We start from the raw sequence: 23,582 nt of genomic DNA, 5'->3' as shown, positions 1-23,582 counted from the left end.
GCGATTTTGGGGGTTTTGTCTTTGATTTTAAGTTTTGTTTTTAAACCCCAACATGGGGCTCAAACTCACGACCTGGAGAGTCCCATGCTTTTCCGACTGAACCAGGAACCCCATCGCCTGTGGGTTTTTGTTATGCTGTGTAGTTGCCCTTTGGGGTGAGGCTTTTGCGGGGGGGGGGGGTTGGGAAAACTGCTTGCTAATGGCACAGCCTTTTCCTCTAAGAGTTTGGGGGCCGCGTTTCCCCGAAGGCCTTGTTAGCACTCGCTCTCTCGTTTTCTCTCCACGTGTGTCCAGACACGTGATTTCAAGGGCTCACAAGAACATCCCCATGGCCGGGGATATTTTACTGTGGCAGGTAAGGAAAAGAAGAAAAAAAACCCCACTCGCATCTACTAGCATCACCATTTCCTAAGAGGATTTTCTCATAAGTCAGTACACTCAGTAAAAGGCACAGCTGCCTTTTTTTCTTTCCCAGATCGCTAGATGCCATGGATCCAAAGGCCATTTGGAAATGGACACCCTAGGGACACCTGGGTGGCTCAGTCTGTTAAGCATCCGACTTGTGCTCAGGTCATGATCTTGTGGTTCGTGGGTTCGAGCCCCGCATCAGGCTCTGTGCTGACCGCTCAGAGCCTGGAGCCTGCTTGGGATTCTGTCTCTCCCTCTCTCTCTGCCCCTCCCCTGCTCACACTCTCTCTCTCTCAAAAATAAACATTAAAAAATTTATTTAAGAAAAAGAAAATCAGGGGCGCCTGGGTGGCTCAGTCGGTTAAGCCTCCGACTTCGGCTCAGGTCAGATCTCACGTCGTGGGTTCGAGCCCCGCGTCAGGCTCTGTGCTGACAGCTAGCTCGGAGCCTGGAGCCTGTTTCCGGTTCTGTGTCTCCCTCTCTCTCTCTGCTCCTCCCCCTCTCATGCTCTGTCTCTCTCTGTATCAAAAAAATAAATAAAACATTAAAAAAAAATTAAAAAAAACAAAAAAAAAAAAGAAAATCAGGAGAAAAGAGCTGAATGGCATTCTCCGGCACTTCTGACCATGTGATTGCCAGGGTCTGGGGAGATGGATCCTAGGAGGGCCTGGAGCCTTCTGTCCGGGGCCGGTCCCTCTGCCCGAGGGTGTCCTCGCTTTGCTTTGGCAGACGGCCCCTTTGCCCATCCCTGGGCCGGTGGCCTGGGGGACTGTGCTCACCGGTCTCAAGGAGCGGGCTCTGATCCGCTCACCCCCAGCCATGTGGTTGCTCTGGGAACGGGCTTGTCATCCCCCCACCCCCCAGCCGAAGGGCGGCCATAGCCATGGGTGGGGCTTCTCTTGGCTTCTGCAGGACCCGGATGTGAGACCCTCTCTCCTGCGCCTGGGGTGCCGTGTGAGGACGCTGGCCCGCCGGGACCCTCGGGACGAAGCCTGGAGCTCCGGCAGGCACAGTGGGCAGATGGACAGAAGCCGGCTTCCGGGCGGCATGTCCTGAGTTACCAAATCAAGCCTCTCCTGAGGTCCCCCCGCCCCCCACTTCAGACCTTTCGGCTGCAGGAGTCCACAGTTGCTGGTCCGGCTTAAAGCCCTTTGATTTGGACTTTCCGTTACTCGCAGAGCAAGGAGTCAGACGTGACGCGCGTTTCCGTTCCTACAGCTTCCGCTTCTCTGATCTCCCGCAGCGGCCTTGACCCCCATGGCCTGGTGGAAACCTTGAGCCCAACCAAATCTCCCGGTCCAGAGCTCTCCAGGGGAGACGCTGAGCAACGTTGACGGTGCGTTTGACTGCTGGGGGGCACGAGCGGTCCAGGCAAACGCACCCCTGCTTTATCCTCTCCCAAACCCTCGAGAGGGTTGGCTGCTTCTTGCTGCAAACAGCATCTAGTAAAGGGAAGTGTGTTTCTATCTGAAATGAGGGATGTGAAACTGTCCAGGGCCAGGGCGCCAGCCCTGGGGGCCGCGATGGCGGCTTGCCGGGTTGAGTTGCTTGTGTGACCTACAAGTGTAACCGGAGTTCCCTGCTTTATCCGGCCACCTTCCTTGGAGCTCTCCCGCGTGGCCGCTGGTGACAAATGCCCAGCTCCGGGTCCGCGGGATGAGCCTTCTGTATTTATTTGTTTAATATTTATGTACTATTATTTATTTTAAGTGGGGGAGGGGCAGGGAGTCAGGGACTGAAAGAGAGAGAGAGAGAGAGAGAGGGAGAGAGAGAGAATCCCAACAGAGGTGGGTCTCGATCTCAGGAACCACAAGATTGTGGGCTGATTCAAAATAAAGAGTCAGAGGCTTAACTGACTGAGCCACCCAGGCACCCTGAGATTTGCCTTTTTTAGAAAGTATGCCTGGAGGGGCGCCTGGGTGGCTCAGTGGGTTGAGCGCCCGACTTCAACTCAGGTCATGATCTCATGGTTTGAGGGTTCGAGCCCCGTGTCGGGCTCTGTGCTGACAGCTCAGAGCCTGGAGCTGCTTCGGATTCTGTGTCTCTGACTCTGCCCTTTCCTCACTCATTCTCGCTGATGCTCTCTCTCTTTCTCTCTCTCTCTCTCTAATAAATAAACATTAAAAAAAAGAAGAAGAAGAAAGGGTGCCAGGAACATCGATCTGAACAGTTATGATCACATACTTTGCAAACGTCAACTTGGAGTTTGGGGTCCATGAGAAGTGCCTGAGCGTTCATGGGGCACTTCTGGAAATCAAACACTGGAGACGTCGGGTCGGGGACCGGCGTCAGTATTTCCAGTCTCCCCACGTCCGTGAACATCACGGCTGCCTCTGGGGACCAGATGTTTTGGCCTGAAAACTAAGAGAAGAGCGATTTCAGAGCTCAGGTCATTCTAAGCCTTTTTTGAGGATGTACATTTTATGATTCTGGTTTAGATTTATAGGGAAGACCAAATAAACAGTCAAAACTCCTTGGTGGTTAATGATGGAAACTCTGTATTTCCTCATCAGAGGGGATACACGGGAAATAATTCTAGACTTATCCACAGGCCCCGGACCTCTCTGGCAAGTCAGACAAAAGCTACAGACCACCCCCCAGAAAACACCCTGGTCGTCGAGAATGTCCATGTGGTGGGGCACCGGGTGGCTCATTCGGTTAAGCGTCTGACTCTTTGTCAACTCTTGGTTTCATGATCTCCCAGTTTGTCAGTTCGAGCTCTGGGTCAGGCTCTGTGCTGACAGCGCGGAGCCTGCTTGGGATTCTCTCTCTCTCTCTTCCTCTCTTTCTCTCTCTGTCTGCTCCTCCAATGTTCTCTCTGTCTCTCAAAAATAAATATGAACTTAGGGGCGCCTGGGTGGCTCAGTCCGTTGAGTGTCCGACTTCGGCTCAGGTCGTGAGCTCCCAGTTCGTGGGTTCGAGCCCCGCGTCAGGCTCTGTGCTGACAGCTCGGAACCTGGAGCCTGCTTCTGATTCTGGTCTCCCTCTCTCTCTCTCTGACCCTCCCCTGCTCACACTGTCTCTCAAAAATTTAAAAAAAAAAAAAAAAGGAATGTCAGGGTGAAGGCTTCAAAGTGACAGACGGTCGTTGTGTTTATTTTCTGGCTCAGTTGCTAACGAGTTACCAGCCCTTAGGAAAGAGAAATCTGAACTTCAGTGTTTCCTCCCTTGTAAAAATTGGAAGATATGATCTCCTTCCTGGGATTTTGTGAGGGTGAAATAAAATCAGACAGGCATGACAGAGAAGGTGGTGCGAATAACCCCCGCATCGCCGCTTCCCGTCTCTCTGTGCCTCAGTTTTTCCATCTGTTCAATGGGGACAATACAAGGTTCTACTTCTTTTTTTTCTTTAAGCTTATTTGTTTATTTCTTTTCTAGTTATCTCTGGCCCCAGCGTGGGGCTCCCACTCACGACCCCGAGATCAAGAGTCGCATGGTCCTCCAACTGAGCCCTCCAGGTGTCCCGAGGTTCTACTTCTTAAGACGATGGTCAGGATTAAATGAGGTAAACAGGGACACCGCTCAGACCAAAGCGTCCTGTACTCTGGGTGCTCAGTAAGTTTTAGCTGCTGTGGCCGTAACTTTAACAACCAGTAAAATCGCCATGATTATTCAAAACATTCAATGTTAACATAATGTTAATAATTCCTTATTAATTAAAATGAGTATCAGATGATTACCATTGTTATTAAAATACCAGTCCTATTTTAATAACTAGAGTAATTTCTAGCCTTCGGGAAAAGGCTCTGAAGTTTGAGAATGAGACCGTAATTCCTCAGCTCGGGGTAAGAACAGTACTTTGACTTTTACCTACTTTGATTAGAGAAGTTGGCAGGATTCCAAGGCTGGCATAATACAAACTGTTCTCCTGAGTTAAAATCGCCAGTTCGTTCTGATCTGGGAAAAACCAAACAAGACAGAACAGAATTGAAACGAGGGCTGTTTCAGGGGACAAAACTGTAACAGATACAGAGTTAAAAACGAAACCACCCCAGATTCCCTCACAGAGGCCAGAGGCCAGCAAACTTCTGTAAAAGACCAGATGGTGGTATTTTCTGTTTCGCCGGACACGTGATGTGTCACAAGTGCTCAGCTCTGCGGGAGCAGCTACGGACCATTGTAAATGAATGGGCGTGATTGTGTTCCAGTAAAACTTTAAGTTTATTTTATTTTATTTTATTTTTCCAAAGCCAAAAAGCAGGGGTCGTTTATTGCAGGTTCGAACCCGAGCCTCTGCTCACTCCAAGCTAGTGGAACGGAGAGAGCCAGAGAGCCAAGTTTATTTTTGCGGGAGACAGAGAGTGAGCAGGCGGGTGGGGTGGGCAGGGAGAGAGGGAGACAGAATCCCAAGCAGCCTCTGAGCTGTCGGGGCTTGAACTCACGAACCGTCAGATCATGACCCGAGCAGAAGCTGAGAGTCGGAGGCTTCACCGATGGAGCCACCCAGGTGCCCCAGTAAAACTTTATTTAAAACCCCAGCGCTGGACCACATTTGGCCCTTGGGCTATGGTTTGCCGACCCCTGGCTTGGGTAACCCCGGCTACATGGTCTAGTCCACGTCCCTGCTAGCAGTCTGGTGTACGCGGCACCTGGAACCCCTCAAGTCGTTCAAGAACAAAACTTAAGCGTTTTCCTCCATGTGGATACGTGTGCCCAGATGAACTAGAACTTATTTAACCGGTCCTCTGCGGTGGACCTGGAGGCTGTTTCTGGTCCTTTGCAGACGCAGAGTTCCAAGGAACCCAGGACACCATGAAAAGGTTTTGTGAAAGGGTCAACATGACTGAATGTCTATTTTTATTGTTAAAAAAAAAAAAGACAATCAAAGAAGCTCTTAGAAAAAGCGAGGCTTCAGCTGAACCTTGGGGAAAGCGTCTGATGTAGCAAAGTAGAGGTGTGCGTGGGCACCGAGGGGGCTCAGCCCGTTGAGGGGCTCAGGTCACGATCTCACAGTTTGTGAGTTCGAGCCCCAGGTCGCAGCGCGGAGCCTGGCACCTGCTTCCCCTCCTGTGTCTCCTCTCTCTGCCCCTCCCCCACTTGTGCTCTCTCTCTGTTTCTCAAAACCAAATAAATGTAAAGAAAAGTAAGGGTGTGTTTGCAGAGCAAGGAGTGAATGGACTCAGGGTTTCTCAACCCGGGCTCTAGTGAGGTTAGGGACCAGATCCTTCTTGGTGATGGTTTGGGGGGGGCGTCCTGGGCACCCTAGGATGTCAAGCAGCATCCCTGGCCTCTACCCAGTAGGTACTAGGACCCTGCCCCCCACCCCCGATGAGGCGACCACCGATGTCCCCAGACACCGCTGAGTGTCCCCAGGGTGAGGACACGGGGAGGAGTTGGCCGCAGGGCAGGTAGAAGGTTTCAGGTATGCGGGACGTTCTAGAACTCTGCTGGGCGTCGTGCCTGTGGGTCACACCGCAGTGGGCACTTCCCAGTCTGTTAAGAGGGCAGACCTCTCGTGGCGTGTCCTCCCCACGGTGACACGGAAGGCGAGGTGATGGGAAAGGCAGGCGGCAGAGTGACTAACGGGACGGCACTTATCCGCGAGCAGGCGGCCTGGAGGATGCTGTGTGTTTGCGCAGATCCGCACTGCACTCAGGCGCGTCTTCCACCGGGCTGCCTTCCACTCCCGATTCCTAACTGGGGTCGCCTCCAGCAAGCCTGAGAGGGGCCTGGGTTTGGGAGGCTCGTGCAAGAGGCTTTAACTGTATTCGTAACGTTATGAAGAAAAATTTCTGGGGCGCCTGGGTGGCTCAGTCAGTTAAGCATCCGGCTTCCGCTCAGGTCATGATCTCACGGCTTGGGGTTCGAGCCCCGCGTCGGGCTCTGTGCTGACAGCTCAGAGCCTGGAACCTGCTTCTGATTCTGTGTCTCCCTCTCTCTCTGACCCTCCCCTGCTCGTGCTGTCTCTGTCTGTCTCTCAAAAATAAATTAAAAACATTAAAAATTTAAAAAAGAAAAGAAAAATAAAGGACCACGCACCACTGGTTTAATTATAAGGAAATGCTGCCTCATGGATTTCTAGAATTGAGTTGATTTTAAACAGATATAAGGACACAGATAGGAGGATGTAATGCAGTGAACAGTGAACAGGGAAATAGTGACTTAAAACTCAAGTGACCCCCCCTCCCAGTTTATCCCACTATTTGCCTCAAAGTTTCCAACTTTGAGAAGAATTACTTGGGTGAATGTCACCGTTTAAGACAGCACCAGGATGACAATTTGGTTGCAAAAGAAATCCTAGGGATGCCACCTGGTAGGGGTTGAAACGTGTCCCCTCCAAAAAAGGTAGATTGGGGTCCTAACCCCCAGGACCTCAGCAGGTGACTGGACTTGGAGATCAGGTCTTTCCAGAGGTGATCAAGTTCAAATGAGGTCGTCAGGGTGGGTTCTAGTTCAGTACGACTGGTGTCTTTATAAAAAGGGGAAATTGGGGGAGGGGGCGCCTGGGTGGCTTAGTTGGTTGAGCGTCTGACTTCGGCTCAGGTCATGATCTCACGGCTCGTGGGTTCGAGCCCCACATCGGGCTCTGTGCTGACCACTAGCTCAGAGCATGGAGCCTGCGTTGGATTCTGCATCTCTTTCTGTCTCTATGACCCTCTTCTGTTCATGCTCTGTCTCTCAAAAATAAATAAAATGAATTTTAAAAAAAGGGGAAATTGGGGCGCCTGGGGTCTCAGTCGGTTGAGCAGCTGACTGTGGCTCAGGTCAGGATCTCACAGTTTGTGGGTTCGAGCCCCGTGTCGGGCTCTGTGCTGACAGCTCAGAGCCTGGAGTCTGCTTCTGATTCTGTGTGTCTCTCTCTGCTCTTCCCCCCACCAAAAAGAAACATTTAAAACAATTTTTTAAAGGGGAAATATGGACATGGAGACATGAACAGAAGAGGCACGGCGTATGGCATGCGGACATAGTGGCCGACAGCCGCTCCAAGCCAGAGAGAGGGGCCTGGGCAGATCCTGTCCGGGCGCCTGTGCAGGGAGCGCGGCCGGCTGGTGCGTTGATGTCAGACTTCCGGCCTCCAGAACCGCCCCCCACCCCCTCCCGGTTCGTGGGCATTGGTGGCAGTGGCCTGAGGAAAGGAAAATGTTCACCCAGTGAACTTTCCATCGCGGTGAGAAGGCGCGATGGCTTGTGCCGGGAGCTGTTCCCGAACGTGCGGCGATCACGTGGTTGGTTTGGGCGGGACCCGGTCTGGCGGCGAACGCGCCCCATACACGGCACCTTCCCGAAAGCTACCCGTGGGCTGGCCACGCACTGGCGGCGATGCTGTGGATGGTGATGTTGGCCTCGGCCACGGAGAAGTACGAGGTGTGAGGCCCTTCGGCCACCTCCATGAGGTCGACCAGCTGACCTGGGAGACGGAGGGCGGAGTCCTGAGGACGGGGTCCCCTCCCCCCGCTCACCCCCAGCCCTGGGTTCATGACTCGAGGGACACAGACGAGAGGCGGACACGCATGCCTGCGCAGGGGCATCGCACACAATGCACTTGGGCTTGAGCAAAGCGCGCCCCAGGGGGACAGGACCGCAGGGGAGAAACGCCTTCCTCGCTGCTGGAGGCCTGAGTGCCTCCGAATCCCGTTAGCTACACGGGGAGCCTGTGTAAGGGGTGAGAGCTTCCTTTCTGGAATGAGCTCTCCAAACGGACCAGTCAGCCCTGAGCCCTTTCCTTGCGCTGGGGGTTGGGGGCGGGGCGGGGGGGGGGGGAGGCGGTGGACAGCCGGGTTCAGGCGGCCAAACTGCGGCTGTGAAACGGGCTGCGATTGTGGGTGCGCCTGCAGCCACATCGGTGCCCAGGGGCCCCTGACGGTGCGCCTTCCCGGGCTGGGGCTCCTGTGGCTGGGACCGCAGCTAGGCCAGCTGGAGGGGCCGGGTTGTTTTCCAGATTTCTCTCCCTCCGGAGGAAGCCCGGAGCCGTGTCCCCGGGGTGTGAACCTGTGGTTCCAGGGCTGGCCTAGGTGATGGGGGCTGGGGGAGGGGGGCTTTCAGAACCTGCCCACACGGGCCTGAAGGCTGGAGGAGGCAGGAGCGTGGCAGAGGTGTGGCGGGCAGGAGCCAGGGGAGGGGACCTGGAGGGGGCTCGGAGGGCGGCCTGGGCCTCCCTCACCTGAGTTTCCAGAAAGCAGCAGGCTCTTCTCAGACCAGAAGACCAGCACGCCCTTCTGGCCAGGGGTGACGAGGACGTCAAGGGTCTCGTTGTAGTCAAAGGGCAGCCCCAGGCTGCGGTTCAGGGGGTGTTCTGAGTAGCTGAACATGGCCTGCGAGACAGCGATCGCGAGTCCGGGTGACAGAAGGACCCGCTGGGTCAGCACTGGCGAGCGGCCTCGAGCATGGTCACTGGGACTTCGTTCCACGTCCACCGCGCCCCGGGTGGCCCCAAACGACTATTCCCGCCACAGGCAGCGGGGCCCCCACCTGGAGGACCCAGGGACCAGGCCGGCTGCCCCCGCCGAGCCTGTGAGCGCACATCGGCCCCCCCCCCCAACCCAGGCTCCCGGTATAAACCTCCGGCTGGCTCTGGTCCCCTGTCCTCGGGCTGGGCTGCCGGGTGGCAGAGGAAATAAGTAAGGAGGTCAGCCTGGAATCGCTGACGGGGGAGGCCAGAGAAAGAGAAAGTTTGGAGCCCCCCAGCCGGCCCTCCCCCTACTGAGGGCTGCTGGGTCAGGCGAGGGGCTCTGCTCACTGTGGAGGGAGCCCCAGACCAAAGGCGCCAGGAGGTTCAGGCACTCAGGGGCCACGGGGAAGGGAGGCCCTGGGCGGAAAGGCACTGAGCACTGAGCACTGAGTACCAAGCAGAGAGCTGTGGCCTGCTGTTTTCTTCCTCCTACTTAAGGAGGCCGTGGCCAAGGCACCTCAACAGACTTCAGCCCCACGACAGGCAGAGACCTAGGGTCAAGGGCCCAGCGGCTAGGAACGCAACCGTGCAGGGAGCAAGCCCCCCAGGTGTGGACAGCTGCCAGCCACACCCTCTGGGATTGTGGGTAGGGGGCCCTGAGGACTAACCACGGGATACGGCTCGCTCCCAGCGATGTGTGTCCCAGGGAACGTCATGCTAATGAGGGCACTCGTGTGGGGACGGGAGCACGCAGGGGTCAGGGGGAGGGGCTTTCAGCCACGGAGGTCAGCCCAAATTCTGGAAGCTTCCAGACCACAGGGCTTCCCTGAACTCCAAGCTGAGGACATCCCACTTACCCTATCTGAAATGCCAGGGTACTGACTGTACCTAATCTTTTTCTGACTTAATTTTTTTTTCTTTAAATGCACTTCACATGGACTGACTCCCCTCCTTCCCTGTGTCTTAGTCTAAAGGATATCTGTGAGGTCACAGGTTTCACCGATTTTCTAAACACACATGAAAATAATTGTTAGCAAATAGTTCAGCATGAAACATTTAAGACGACCCTTTGCGCGGCCAGTGACACATGCCCCACGCCTCACACTTTATCGCTAGTGTCCAGCACAGGGCTTAGTGCAGGCGCTCCTTAGATATCACCACGTGCGTGACTGAATGGACAAATGGATGCAGGGGAGATGGGTGGCGGGTGTGTGAGCGGGTAGGTGGGTATGTGGACGCGCAGGTAGGTGAGTGGATGGATGAATGGCTGACTAGGTAGGTGGACAGGTGGGTAGATGGATGGACTGATAAGTAGGTAAACGGATGGATGGATGGCATGTACCTGGATGGACCCATGGATGGATGTGTGGATGGACGGACGGACAGATGGATGGGTAAGTAGGTAGGGTAGGTGGGTTGGGGGGGGTGGAGAGATGGGTGGATACATGGATAGATACATGGATGGACAGGCAAATGAAGAGCTAGATGGATTTCAGATATGAAAATCCAAGTGTGTGAGTTTTAACAAAAACCCGGCTTGGGGCAAAGGTCACTTGAGCCTCCCTTCCCAGTCCAGAGCTACTCACCTTCCGCTGATCAATGAGAAGCATCCCGGTCTGTGACAGGGAGTGAAGGTCGAAGACCCCACCCAAAGTCCCGACTAGTCCTGCCTGCAAAACAAACAGAAACATACACCTGTGAGGAAATCATCAACATGTGTTTGATTTGAACTCTAGATTGTCGAATAAGCTAAAATGAAGGAACGTCTATTTCGTCCTGGCCTATTTCCCCTCTAGGGAAATGCAGCATGGGGGACAGAACCTTGAATGAAGGCAGCCCCGTCTCGGGGTGCTGGAGGAAGTGGTGTGACCCGGACTGCTAGAGGCTGGCCCAGGGTCCTCACCTAGGAAGGACCGCCTCCAGACATCTCCGGGTGAGAGAGAGAGACTATGATTTTATTTAAGCCTCTTAAGTTATTAAGGGGCATTTTCTAATATAGACAGCTCCATGGACTGAATTGTGTCCCCCCACCCCACGACCAAATTCATATGTTAAAGTCCTTGGAGGTAGGGCCTCGGGAGGCAATTCGGTTTAGATGAGGTCCTAAGAGTGGAAACCCGATGATGGGGTTAGCGTCCTTGTAAGAGGAGACAGCAGAGTGTTCTCTCTTCCCCGCGTGAGGACACAGGAGGAAGGCGGCCATCTGTGAGCCAGCAAGAGAGCCCTCACCAAGGGCCAAATCCGCCAGTGTCTGGATCTTGGACTTTCCAGCCTCTAGATCTATGAGGAATAAATGGCTGCTTGAGTCTCCCAGTCTGTGGGGTCTGTTGTGGTGGCCCAAGCTGACCCAGACAATCAGTCCATCCCAGCTGGCACGAGCTGCCCACCACCGCCCCACCAGACACGCCAGCTCCTTCCCTGCTGGCAGCAGCCCAAGGGGATGAATCACGATTGCTCAGAATCTCAGCCCTTTTGCATTGACAACAACAACCACATGCACACACACAGCAGAAAGACGACTGTATTAACAATTGGTGTTTGAGTGAAGGGGACATCAAGAAGAGTAAACATCACCTAGAACTTAACCTTCTCCCCTCGGGGGGGGGGGGGAGGAGTGCATTTTCAGTTGTACTTAGGATGGTTGCATTGTGTTGGGCAGAACGGTGACCTTGTCAGTGTCTTTATTTGGGGATGAAGCATGGAGATGCGTACGGGTGCCAAGCTGACCAGGCGTGGACTTGTGTTGGTTCATTGTACGTGTCAGCTGGACGGAGCTAAGGAATGCCCGGGTAGCTGGTGAAACATCATCTCTGGGTGTGTCTGTGAGGGTGATTCCGGAAGAGATTAGCATGTAATTCAGTAGCCCCAATAAAGAAGGTCACTCTCACCAATGTAGGGAGGCATCACCCAGTCTGTTGGGGGCTCGCATGGAACAAAGGGGAGGAGGAAGGGTGGATTTTTTCTCTCCTTGAGCGGGGACATCATCTTCTCCTGCCTGTGGACATCAGGGCTTTTGGTTTTTGGGCCTTCAGATGCCGGGACCCTTCAGATGCTGGACCGGCACCAGCCCTTCCCTGGTTCTCCAGCTCACAGACGGCCGACTGCAGGGTCTCTGCCCGCAGTTCCTATCATCAATTAGTCTTTCTATGTGTCTATGATCCATCCATCCATCCATCCATCTATTATCTATCAACCTATCATCTATTATCATCATCTATATTATCTGTCATCCAACTTTTGTCTATCATCAGTCTATTATCTATCATTGATCCATATCTATCATCTATTATCTGTGTCATCTGTATCTATCACTTATCTATCATCTCTATCATCTATCTATACTGTCATCCAACTATTATCGACCTATCAGCAATCTATATCTAGCCTCATCATCTACTGTATCTATCACCTGGATTTCTCTATCATCTATTTGTCTATCATCTCTCTATCATCTCTCTATACCTACCTATCCTTTCTCTATCTATCATCTCTCTCTATATATATCACTTAGCTATCTATGGATCTATCTATCATCTACCTACCTAATACCTATCTTTCTGTGTTTCTAGTGATGATAGTTTTCAACAAATCACACGCATAAACTCTGCGTCCTTCTAGCCTAATTTCAGATGAAAGGACGAAGTCAGGTTCTCGGCTCCCTGGGGCCTCCTGGGCAGGACGCAGAACCGGCATTTAGGACCCAGAGTTTGTGAGCAGAGGCCCGAGGGTTTGGGGGGGCGAAGCCATTCTCTGCGTCAGAACGGAACGTCCTCATCCCTGCGCTGCCCCGGGAGCGGTCCGCTTCAGCTGTCGGGGTCCCAGCTCTGCCAAGCGGAGCGCAAAGGCCCCGCGCTGCTCTGTGCCCTCACCCCTCTATCCGCTTCCTGGGGCTTAAACCACGGACATTTACTGTGACCTTTGTGGAAGCCGGAAGTCGCTGGTGGCAGCGCCGGCTCTCGCGGAGGCTCTGGAGGAGAAGTCACGCCACACCTCTCCTCCAGCTGCTGGTGGTCACCAGGGACCCTCAGCGTCTTTTGGCTCACAGCCGCACCCCTGCAATGTCACCTGGCTCTCTTCTCTGTGCGCATCTCCTCTTCTTACGAGGACACCAGTCCCGCCGCCCGGATCCAGTTTGACCTCAGCTGTGCTAATTAAATCTGCAAAGACCCTGTTTCCAAGTGAGGGTACACTCTGGGGTCTCTGAGGATAGGCATGAACGTGATGGGGGAAGGTGGGGCGTATGTTTGACCCCGGGCAGTGCTCGCGTCTGTGTGCGGGACCGTGACGGCCCTGATGGCACTGACCGTTGGATGGGCCTGGGGTGAGGGGCCACCATCTCCGTGCAGCCCTGTCGGTTTACCACCGTGTCCTGTGACCTCACCCCGCTCGTGTCCTTTCCCAACCTCCTGAGCTTTCTCGCCAGCTCCCTGGACCTCGAATTTCCCCAACCCTCTCGCCCGTTGGACTCTTTAAAGGGAGAGGAAAGCCCGGGGCCGCCCATGGCTGCCGCCTGCCCCACCACGCGGGAGGCCGACGTACATTCGGTGATTCTGTTGTTCATGTTCTTACCAAATTGGACATACCTGTCCTTCGTAGGCAAACTTCTGAAATTCGTATCCCCGGGTGTTGGAGAAGTACACGGTGGTCTGAGACATCGGGTCCCCGTGCAAATAGGCAAACACGGAATTACTTATGTCCTGAGGAGCAGACAGAAAAGTCTTTTTCTAAAATTTAAAAAACATTCTTTTGGGGGTTTATTTATTTTTGAGACAGAGAGAGACAGAGCATGAGTGCGGGAGGGGCAGAGAGAGAGGGAGACACAGAATCTAAAACAGGCTCCAGGCTCTGACCTGTCAGCTCAGAGCCCGACGCAGGGCTCGAACCCACGGACTGTGAGATCATGACCTGAGCCGAAGTCGGCCACGTAGCTGACTGAGCCACCCAGGCGCCCCTTTTCTAAAAATTTTTAATGTTTATTTGTTTTGAGAGAGAGAGAGCAAGCAAGGAAGGGGCAGAGGGAGGGAGGGAGAGAATCCCAAGCAGGCTGGGTGCTGTCAGCACACAGCCTGACATGGGCCTCGAACTCACAAACCATGAGGTCATGAGCTGAGCTGAAATCGAATCAGACGCTTAACTGACTGAGCCACCCAGATGCCCCGTAAAACCGTGTCTTTAAAAGGAGAGAGAGGGTATAGAGTTTGCAGCTGATAGATAAATAACTTGTAGAGATTCTAGTACACAGCATGGCAATGACAAGCAATGACTGGTATCAACAATTTCAAAATTGCTACAAGACTAGATCTTAATTGTTCTCACCTCAAGAGAAGAACAATCATGTGACAGGTGTTAGTGAATGCTGTGGCGGCCATTACTGCAACATACACAGGTATCATGTCAACACATTGTACACCTTAAATGTATACATTGTTGCTTCTCAGTTACATCTCCGTGGGGAAAAATAAAAGGAGATGGATACCAGTGACCATGCTGCTGGGCGTTTATCCCAGACACGAAAACTTATGTGCACACAGGAACGAAAGATTCGGGGCGCCCGGAGGGCTCAGTCAGTTAAGTGTCTGACTTCGGCTCAGGTCATGATCTCACCGTTCGTGGGTTCGAGCCCCGCATCGGGCTCTGTGCTGTCAGCTAGCTCAGCACAGAGCCTGTTTTAGATTCTGTGTCTCCCTCTTTCTCTGACCCTCCCCGGCTCTTGCTCTGTTTCTGTCTCAATCATAAATAAACATAAAAAAAAAAAAAAGAAAGATTCACGGCAGCTTTATTTGGGATTCCCCCAGAGTGGAAACAAGCAAAGCCAGTCCGCTGAGCATTGCTCGCCCACAACGAGGAACGGATTCAGGAGGAGTCTCCAGAGCATTCTGCGGAGAAAGGCCGGCCCCAAAGCCACGTGGCCTTCGACCCCATGTGCAGACCCCTCCTGGGATGGTGAGATTATAGCAAAGGAGCACAGCTGGGCAGGGCTTGGGGACGGGGGCGGGGACATGTGGGGAGCTTTGGGGAGACGGCGCAGCGTGGGATCTTGAGGACAGTAGTGGTTCTGTGGCTCCACATGTGTGGCTCCGCCCACGGCACAGAACCAGCAGCTTCCTGGCTTTAGTTTTCAGTATTTTTTTTAACGTTTGTTTATTTTTTAGAGAGAGACAGACAGAGCATAAGCAGGGGAGGGTCAGAGAGAGGGGGAGACACAGAATCCGAAGCAGGCTCCAGGCTCTGAGCTGTCAGCACAGAGCCTGACGCAGGGCTCGAACCCACGGACTGTGAGATCATGACCTGAGCCCAAGTCGGATGCTTCACCGACTGAGCCCCCCGGCGCCCCTCCAGTTTTAGTTTACTGTAGTTGCATAAGATGGAACTGTTGGAGGAATCGTGAAGGGGGCATGGGACTACTCGTAGGGTCAATAATTATTTCAAAATATCAAGTTTATAAACGGAAGAAGGTGGAGGGCACCTGGGTAGCTCAGTCTGTTGAGTATCCGATTCTTGATTTTGGTTCAGGGCATGATCCTATGGTTCATGAGATCGAGCCCCACACTGGGTTCTCTGCCGCTCATTCTCTCTCGCGCTCTCTCTCTGTCTCTCTCTCTCATGCACGCGAGCATGATCTGCCCCTCCCCCACTTGTGCCCACACTTTCACTCTCTCTCTCGCAAAATATACAAATAAACATTAAAAAAAAAAGGAAAGGTGGATATATTCCTAGCGTGTTGGCCAGGGAATCCTTCCTCCAAACCGTGGGGAAGGGACTTTGCCCACGTCCATCGCGGGACCTGACGTCCCCGCGCTCATGGGGACATTACTCTGTCCTTATGCTCCTTCATAACTATCTATGTTCACAGCGCAGTGAGAACGGGCAGGCTGCACACCGTGTACTCACCACACAGAAGGGATGTCTGCTGTAACAGCAATTGTCACCAGAAATATGTGAAACGGGGTGTTGTATACCTAAAAGGAAGAGAGAATTCAAAAAAAAAAAAACACCACCAAACATGAGTTCTCTGGGCACCTGGCTGGCTGTTCGTATTTCCAAAATTAACAACCTCTTCTTGGATGACTGCAAACAAAATTTTTACAAAATACAAAACCCACATACCTCTAGATGCGTTCCAGGAATTGGCTTTATAATCATAAATATAGACTTTCTGATTCACTACGAAGAGCAACACGGAGTCAGCGATGTGTGCCGATGTGACTTCCGGGGTGCCGGCCTGGAAATACGGAAACAGGACACCGGTAAGTGCGTCGCTTCAGAGGATTCTGAAGGCAGGACATCCGGATGCACCCGTAAGAGACACGCGTGCCGGCGGGGCTGTGGGGTTCCTGGGCGCAGTCCGTCCTGGGGTCGGCTGGCGTCAAAACTGGGCGGATGGAGTTGGTGTCAGTACCCTCCGATACCTAAGTTCACTGTCTCCTTCTTCCTTACCAAAACTATCTCTGAGGATAAAGCCTAGAGAGTAACAAGCGATGAACATAAATAATAAATGTGTTGCTTTTAAGAGAAATATTGGCATTTTAATGGACGGCAGAGCCTTCTCTAGCACCGGGGCCGGTGGTGAGTCTCTGCAGTTACTGAGACGTTAAAGGTTTTTCGGTTTGGGTTTAGGACAATTCAGGGACGGCCCAAGATTACTGCATGTAATCTATCCACAACGCACACACTTCCAACAATTCTCTTCAGAACGTTTTCTTCTTTCAGGAAAAAAAAAAAATAGAATAGAATAGAATAGAATCCACCTTTTTTCTGGCTTGGAAATTTCTCTCTCTCGATGTCTTTTAAGAGGTATGTTGTAATATAAACCCCCAGACTTACAGAAACAGACTAGTATGGTATTTCCAAAGTATATCTCCACCCCCCAAAGTGTTACTTATGTTGAGAATCCTTCAGACGGTTAAGTAAAATAGTTACCTTCATTGATGCAGGGATGGAAAGAGGAAGGAGACTATTTTGGAAGTTATCTCTTGTGAAAAAAATCTGTCTTCTGAAATAGACAATAAAAGAGTTAAATGAGGACAATTTCATACAAGAAAAGAGACAATGACAGGCACTCTAAAAATGTTCTATTCCAACAAAATCTCCCCCGCCCTTTTTTTAAACAAGGAAGCATTTAAGTTCTATCTAGTTAGCTAGCTAGCTATCCTCCATCTGGTTTTGCATGAGTAAACTTCTCTAGACTGGGTATTTGACTTCTAGAAATAACATTAAGAGTATGACCATGTCAAATATAAAATTAGGGAAATGACGTATTTTACATACGTGACAGCTTGCCTTACCCAGGATGGACTTCAGTTTTACCATTTATATGGTTCTGATCCCATTGAAGTAAAAGGTTTCAGACCACGAATGTGTAATGTGTGAAAGAACGTGTTCCCGCTAGCAGGAAACTTAAAAAGTGAAAGGCCAGGACGCCTGGGGGGCTCCGTCGGTTAAGCCTCCTGCTTCGGCTCAGGTCAGATCTCACGTTCGTGGGTTCGAGCCCCGCGTCGGGCTCTGTGCTGACCGCTAGCTCGGAGCCTGGAGCCTGCTTCGGGTTCTGTGTCTCCCTCTCTCTCTCTGACCCTCTCCCTCTCATGCTCTGTCTCTCTCTCTCTGTATCAAAAATAAATAAAACATTAAAAAAAAAATTTTTTTTTAAAAAGTGAAAGGCCATCAGGGGGCCTGGGTGGCTAAGTCAGTTAAGCATCAGATCTTGATTATGGTTTAGGTCATAATCTCACAGTTCATGGGTTTGAGCCTCACAATGAGTTCTGTGCTGACAGATTCTCTCTCTCCCTCTCTCTGTGCCTCTCCTCTGCTCTCTTTCTCTCTCAAGATAAATAAACTTAAAAAAAAGTGAAAGGCCATCCATGAACATGGTATATTGCTTCCTTATCCAGAGCTCTTTCTCCTGCCCCCTCCAGGAGAGTTTTATGGTTTTACATAGACAGGAATTGAGTTGATTCTTACACGTTTTAATGTATTTGTGGTTATTGGGAATGATGTTTTTCATAACTGTCTCTTCTGAGTGTTCATGGCTAGTTTACAAGAGAGGTGTTGATTTTTTTTATTATTTGAGATAAAGAGAATGTGAGTGAGTGCACAGGCTCACATGTGAGCAGGGAGGGGCAGTGAGACAGGGAGTGAGAAATTCCAAGCAGGCTTGGTGCTGACAGAACAGAGAGCCTGACACGGGGCTTGAACCCACAAACCATGAGATCATGACCTGAGCTGAAACCAAGAGTCAGCTGCTCAACCAACGGAGCTGCCCAGGTGCCCCGAGAGGTGTTGATGTTTTTAATCTCTCTGTTGTATTTGGCCATCTTGCTGTACCCAGTTAGTACTTCTGGAAGCTGATACTCTTGGATTTGTCAAATGTTGTCTCTTTCTTTCCGAGGTGTTTGGTAGTTCATATCTTTTTCTTGTCATATCGCACTGGCTGGGACCTCCAGTACAAAGTTAAAGGACAGTAATAGGATTCTCTATATTTTTGCCTTTATGTTAATAAATAAAAACATTAAAAATTTTTTTAAAAACAAGTTATAATTTTAGGTTAACTGCTAAGAAATGGGATCATTGTATCTGAGAGCATGTGCTGACCATTTTGACAGATCTGCCAAACTGTCCCCCACAAGAGGGGGACCCACTTGGCCTCATCCACATTTGCCTTCATCCTCACCAGCACTCTAGGCAAAATGGGACATTCCATCATTTTATGAAGCATTAGAATGGCTCATTTCCAGAAGCTGTTGGAATCAGACTCTCTCTGACTCCAGCATGTTCTGGGCATCAGAATACCATCTGAGCATGTTTTGTTCTAAGCTGGGGGTCTGGCAAACCGTAAAAGGACAGGGAGGAAATATTTTAGGGACCACAAGGCCTCTGTCTTGAGCACTCAGCTCTGCTGCTGGAGCATGGAAGCCGCCACAGACAGTACGTAACCAAAGGGATGTGGCTGCAGAGCAGTAAAACTTTTATTACGGACATTGAAATTTGAATTTGGGGTACCTGGGTGACTCAGTTGGTTAAGCATCCAACTTTGGCTCAGGCCATGATCTCCTACTACGTGGGTTCGAGCCCCACGTCAGGCTCTGTGCTGACAAATCGGAGCCTGGAGCCTGCTTCCGATTCTGTGTCTCCCTCTCTCTCTGCTCCTCCCTGCCTCAAGCTCTGTCTGTCTCTCTCAAAAATAAACAAACATTAAAAAAAAAAAAAGAAATTTGAATTTCACATCAGTTCAGCTGTCACAAAATATGATGCTACTTTTGATATCTTTTTTCAATTGTATAAAGACGACTCTTGTTTTGCCAGCCACGCAAACCAGACGGCAGGCTGAGGCCGAGCTGACCCCTGCGTGAAAGCAGACGTGATGATGTCCAACATGGTCGCCACCATCTACACTGAGTGCTTGACGTGTGGGTTTTTCCACTGTATTTAATTAATTAACATTTCTGTTTAATTTGTTTTTAAGTGGGCGTAAAATAAACGCAATATAAAATCTGTATTTCACACTTATTTTGATTGTGATAAAATAGACTTAAAATATACCATTATCATTTCTTAAGGTCTGGTTTGGTGGCACTAATCACATTCACATTATTGTGCAACCATCCCCACCATCCGCCTCCGGAACTTCCTCATCTCCCCAAATTGAGACTGTGTCCCCACGAAGCATTGACTCCCCATCCCCGGCCCCCACCATCTACTCTCTGGGTCTGTGGACTGGCCTCCTCTAGGGACCTCCTGTGGGTGGGGTGACGCAGGACGTGTCCTTCTGTGTCTGGCTTCTGTCACTGCACACAGTGTCCTCAGGGTCCGTCCACATGGTGGCAGGTGGCAGGATGTCCTCACCCCCTGCCCCCGCCTTTTAATTTGAGAGAGAGGGAGAGAGTGCGCATGAGCTGGGGAAGGGGCCAGAAGACCAGAGAGAACCCTAAGCAGGCTCCACACTCAGTGTGGAGCCCGATGCTGGGCTCGATCCCACAACCCCAGGATCATGACCTGAGCTGAAATCAGGAGCCGGTGGCTCAGCCCACTGAACCACCCATGTGCCCCAGATTGTCCTTCCTTCTTAAAGCTGCATAACATTCTCGTGTGTGGATGTCCTGCCTTGTGGTTAATGGTTCAACTGGTGATGGAAACTTTAACAGCCACGAGTGGCGAGGGGCTACTCCATGGCAGATCAACTTTAAAGGAAGGACAGAATTCACATCTTATCAGGAGTAGCTGAGTCCTCACTTTGCCCAAGGCCTGCCCCCCCCCCACACCCCAACTACCGACTCCCTACAGACCAGCAGTGAGCAACCCAGGACCGAGCCATCTTCCATTAACGTTTGCTGAATGAATGAATGAGGGCGAATCTAACGTTTTAATAAAAAAGCAAGGTCACAGGACGTAAAACAGTCACTTACCCTAGATACAGGACTATGTTGTTCTTGCAAGGATGTTTAATCAAGCGTGATGTCCTATATGCAAAATACAGACGGTCCTAGAGAGAGTCGCACAAGTCTTAAAATTAATAGTAATACACGCCAGATAAAAGCAATTTCCTAATATAGAACATTGGAAACATAAAGGTGAAATTGAGGTAGGAGGAGAAGAGCGATGTAATTTTCCTGTTTTTATATCATACGGTTACATCAGATGTCACGGAGTGGGGGGGGGACTGGGTGAAGGGTACCCAGGACCTCTCTGTGCTGCATTTGCAACTTGCTGTGAATCTACACTTATGTCAAAATAAAGTGAAACAAGATTCACAGGATGATGATTCCTATCAGATCTCATTTCTTATATATGTGACTAATTATTTACATACTTTCAGTTATTTGACGGAGAGACCAAGGACAAGGAACTGGAAAGCTAACAAGTTAGAAAGCAGGCACTTGGAGAGGATTTAGAAATGCAGACCTCACTTCTGAAATAATGCCACGTCAGCGGGAAACGCTCTTTAGCTGATGAACTATTTCTTTGCGCATCCTAGGCGCACAGGGGATGGGGAAAAGTTCCCTCTTGCACCAGCTCATTTCAGCCAAATGAGTCTCCTTCCTCTTACTCCAGAGTTCAAATTACATGAACACTGGATAAAAACTCAGGTGATCTGAGTTCTAAACCCACTTCTACCTCCTGGCTTTCTTCATGTTATTCAATCTCTTTCAACTAGTTTTTTAGTGAAACGGGAAAGATGAATCCCTACTTCACAGTGTGATGGTGGGGATTAGAAAACGTTCTGTGCCTAACACCACACTGGCACCGGGAGATACCAGGAAGTGTTAGCTCTGAAGGGGAAGAATAAGCATGAAGTATGGAGTCACCTACCCCTTGAATTTGCTGACTGACGTGAAACACCTTTCCTGTCCTTACCGTGTGAACACTAGAGGTAAGTGACAAGAGAGACCATCTGTCATTCTTTATTCAGCACGACTTCTACCAAGGTACCTCTGGGCTCCCGCTAAAGCACCTCTTCCTGATGCTCTAGGATCACAGGAAGCCCTGGAAAATCTGGAACAACCACAGGCCTTTCCCACAGACAGACCTATGAACGCACAAAAATGGAGATGTAACTCCCAGGAGCTCATAAAGGCTCATTTGTGGACCCTGGATTAAGAACTCCTTCTCCAAGGTTTTTTTCTTTCGAGGTGGGGGGAGGCTGCGGTCGGGGGACAGGGAGATGGTGCTGCTGGCTGGAGAATGTTGGGACAGCATCTTGACATGCACCGAAGCACCTGGAGGCCCCACTTCTGATTGAGTAGATCCAGGGAATTCTAGCAAATTTCCAGGTGCTGCTGCTGCTGCTGGTCCAGAACCACACTTGGAGAACGGGTGTGAGGAAATGGAGAACTGGATATAACCTATCTTTTCAAACTCAGAGACGAATCCCACCAGTAACATTTGTTGGAGACCCCCTACTTTTCGCTTGGTGTTATGTGTCTTTAGGTAAGTGTATCTTTAATTTTGCTGGGTCTGTTTTCACATCTATAAAATAAGGTTGGGGCGCCTGGGTGGCTCAGTCATTGGGCCTCTGACTTTGGCTCAGGTCAGTTCTGGAGTTCGAGCCCCTTCTCCCGCATCGGGGCTCTGTGCTGACGGCTCAGAGCCTGGAGCCTGCTTCGGATTGTCTCCTTCTCTTTCTACCCCTCTCCTGTTCGAGCTCGCTCTCTCTCTCAAATAAATTAACATTTAAAAAATAGGAGGCGCTATTTAAGTCAGGATCAGAATGCGGAACCAGTAATGGAAGCAAAGTGTGCCGGGCAGAGGGAGTAGCAAACGCCTCTCCCTTGTTCCCAAGGCTGGACGGAGTCTGACTTGTTCAAGGGAAGGGGTTGACCGGAGCACTGATTCAAGGTGGGCAGGGTGTTTCGCAAATTTGCAGGGGACACTTGGCAGTGCCTGGAGTCCTTTTTGCTTGACTGTCAAGCCCGAAGAAGGTAGCGCCACCGGCAGTAGTGTGTGGGGGCCAGGGATGCTGCTCGACACTTTCCAACGTAACGGCCCCCAAATGTCGGCAGCGCTGCCGTTGAGGAAAACTGGGCCAGATCATGCCAGAAAGCGCGGGCTGCGCAAGGAACGTGGGTTTTATCCTGGGTGCTACAGAATCGGCACAGGAGAAAGGCGAGATCGGACTCGAGGTCGGACCAGGCGAGGGAGAGAAGCGCACGGCCTAGGGTGGTGGCGACGGACTTGGCTCAAAGGGGTGCGAATCGGGCCCAAACTTCGAAGTGGCAATGAAGGGATTTGATGAAGGGCTGGAGTTGGGGAGAAAGAAAGGGAAACCTCCAGTTCAATTCCTAGAACTAGAAACTGGGAAGCCTCCGCTCGAGGACATGCAGGCCCCTCCCCGACCCTGGGCAGCACCCCTCCCCGGGGAGGGCAGCCCCACCGGCACAGCGGCTGAGCTCCGGCCAGCAAGCGGAGCCGCAAGGTCGCCGCCACCACCAACACCAACACCAGCATCTCGTAGGAAAAACCGCCGCCAACCAATGCACTTCAACTGCCGCTGGGTGGCGCCTCACAGTCTGGGCATGCGCAAACCAGAGCCTGTGCCTGCGCACACGGCCCCCAGCGCAGGCGCACCTCGTCTCCCAGGGAACGCGGAGACGCCCCCCTCGACACGCCCCCCTCCAGCCCCTGACTCCCAGGCTCTCCCCAATCGGAGCGAGCGTTCGGTGTTCCCCGAACTCCGCACCGGGGCCCCGGCTTGCGCACGCAGCCGTCTGTGGGTAGGCTGGTGTGAGCATGCGCACAGCGTCACCCCGGGAAGCCCGAATCTACCAACCAAGACGCGCTCCACAGGCTGAGCCACCTGTCGTCCGCGCGCCAAAACCCAAGTGTATACACGGGGCTGCCTACACGTTCTTGCAGCTGCGCTTGCAGCACCAGTGGTTCGCTTTCCGGGGACCCTGGAGCGTGCCCACAGCCCCCCACGTGACCCGAAAGGGCTTTGAGCGCGTCGGCTGGAAGGCCGAAGGCCGAAGGGCAGGGGGCACGGAGCGGGGAGTCTGAGCCCCGCCCTCATGCTCCTGCAAGCCCCACCCCCGTTGCCTTCTGTTCCGGGCCACGCCCCTCGCCGGCGCAAAGGCACGCGCGGGAATTCACGTGCGCACTAGCCCGGCGAGAGGAAATGACGCAAGTCTTGTGCGTCGCCAGGATGGCCGGGCCATGGCGGCGGGCACAGGCTACGTGCGGCTGTGGGGCGCTGCGCGGTGCTGGGCGCTGCGGCGGCCGCTGCTGGCCGCCGCCGGGGGGCGGGTCCCGACTGCCGCCGGAGTGTGGCTGCCCAGAGGCCGGCGGGCCTGCGATGCCTCCCCTCCCTGGGCGCTGTGGGGCCGAGGCCCTGTGGCCGCGGGCCAGTGGCGGGGAC

The 23,582-nt window shown here is 52.1% G+C and overlaps 2 protein-coding genes and 2 long non-coding RNA genes across 7 annotated transcripts in view; 3 read left to right on the top strand and 1 right to left on the bottom strand.

Annotated features, from left to right (window-relative positions):
• The window catches only part of CATSPERD (cation channel sperm associated auxiliary subunit delta), a 39,945-nt gene extending 17,245 nt beyond the window's left edge, over positions 1-22,700 (bottom strand). The window contains exons 1-12 of the mRNA XM_029918433.1: positions 22,602-22,700; positions 21,041-21,095; positions 20,137-20,213; positions 16,658-16,730; positions 15,845-15,959; positions 15,629-15,696; positions 13,321-13,434; positions 10,324-10,407; positions 8,510-8,660; positions 7,661-7,756; positions 4,223-4,305; positions 2,593-2,769 (exon numbers count right to left, since the gene is read on the bottom strand). Of these exons, the coding sequence (XP_029774293.1) occupies positions 2,593-2,769; positions 4,223-4,305; positions 7,661-7,756; positions 8,510-8,660; positions 10,324-10,407; positions 13,321-13,434; positions 15,629-15,696; positions 15,845-15,959; positions 16,658-16,730; positions 20,137-20,213; positions 21,041-21,095; positions 22,602-22,675 (1,167 nt within the window). The 5' untranslated portion in view covers positions 22,676-22,700. The remainder of the gene's footprint in view (positions 1-2,592; positions 2,770-4,222; positions 4,306-7,660; positions 7,757-8,509; positions 8,661-10,323; positions 10,408-13,320; positions 13,435-15,628; positions 15,697-15,844; positions 15,960-16,657; positions 16,731-20,136; positions 20,214-21,040; positions 21,096-22,601) is intronic.
• On the top strand, positions 1,143-19,229 carry LOC115274910. The gene is made up of 5 exons (XR_003901316.1): positions 1,143-1,744; positions 3,787-3,913; positions 14,533-14,680; positions 15,591-15,984; positions 19,037-19,229. It is a non-coding gene; the product is annotated as an uncharacterized LOC115274910 (long non-coding RNA).
• On the top strand, positions 7,548-11,050 carry LOC115274911. 2 transcript variants are annotated; one of them, XR_003901317.1, is made up of 3 exons: positions 7,548-8,011; positions 10,534-10,670; positions 10,926-11,050. It is a non-coding gene; the product is annotated as an uncharacterized LOC115274911 (long non-coding RNA). The 2 variants fall into 2 exon arrangements; XR_003901318.1 differs by having other exon boundaries at positions 10,919-11,050.
• A 668-nt stretch (positions 22,701-23,368) lies between the features above and the next one.
• LONP1 (lon peptidase 1, mitochondrial) overlaps positions 23,369-23,582 on the top strand; it is a 17,046-nt gene continuing 16,832 nt past the window's right edge. For 2 of the 3 annotated variants that reach the window (XM_029918420.1, XM_029918419.1), the window contains exon 1: positions 23,369-23,482. In XM_029918420.1, coding sequence (XP_029774280.1) covers positions 23,381-23,482 — 102 coding nt within the window. In that variant the 5' untranslated portion in view covers positions 23,369-23,380. Of the gene's footprint in view, positions 23,505-23,582 lie in introns of all 3 variants that reach the window. The other variant, XM_029918421.1, reaches the window with a different exon arrangement.

The sequence above is a fragment of the Suricata suricatta genome, chromosome 12, assembly GCF_006229205.1.
Source record: "Suricata suricatta isolate VVHF042 chromosome 12, meerkat_22Aug2017_6uvM2_HiC, whole genome shotgun sequence".
Classification (NCBI taxonomy): Eukaryota; Metazoa; Chordata; class Mammalia; order Carnivora; family Herpestidae; genus Suricata; species Suricata suricatta.
Note: the sequence above shows the minus strand (reverse complement) of the source record. Positions and strands in the feature narration are given on the sequence as shown.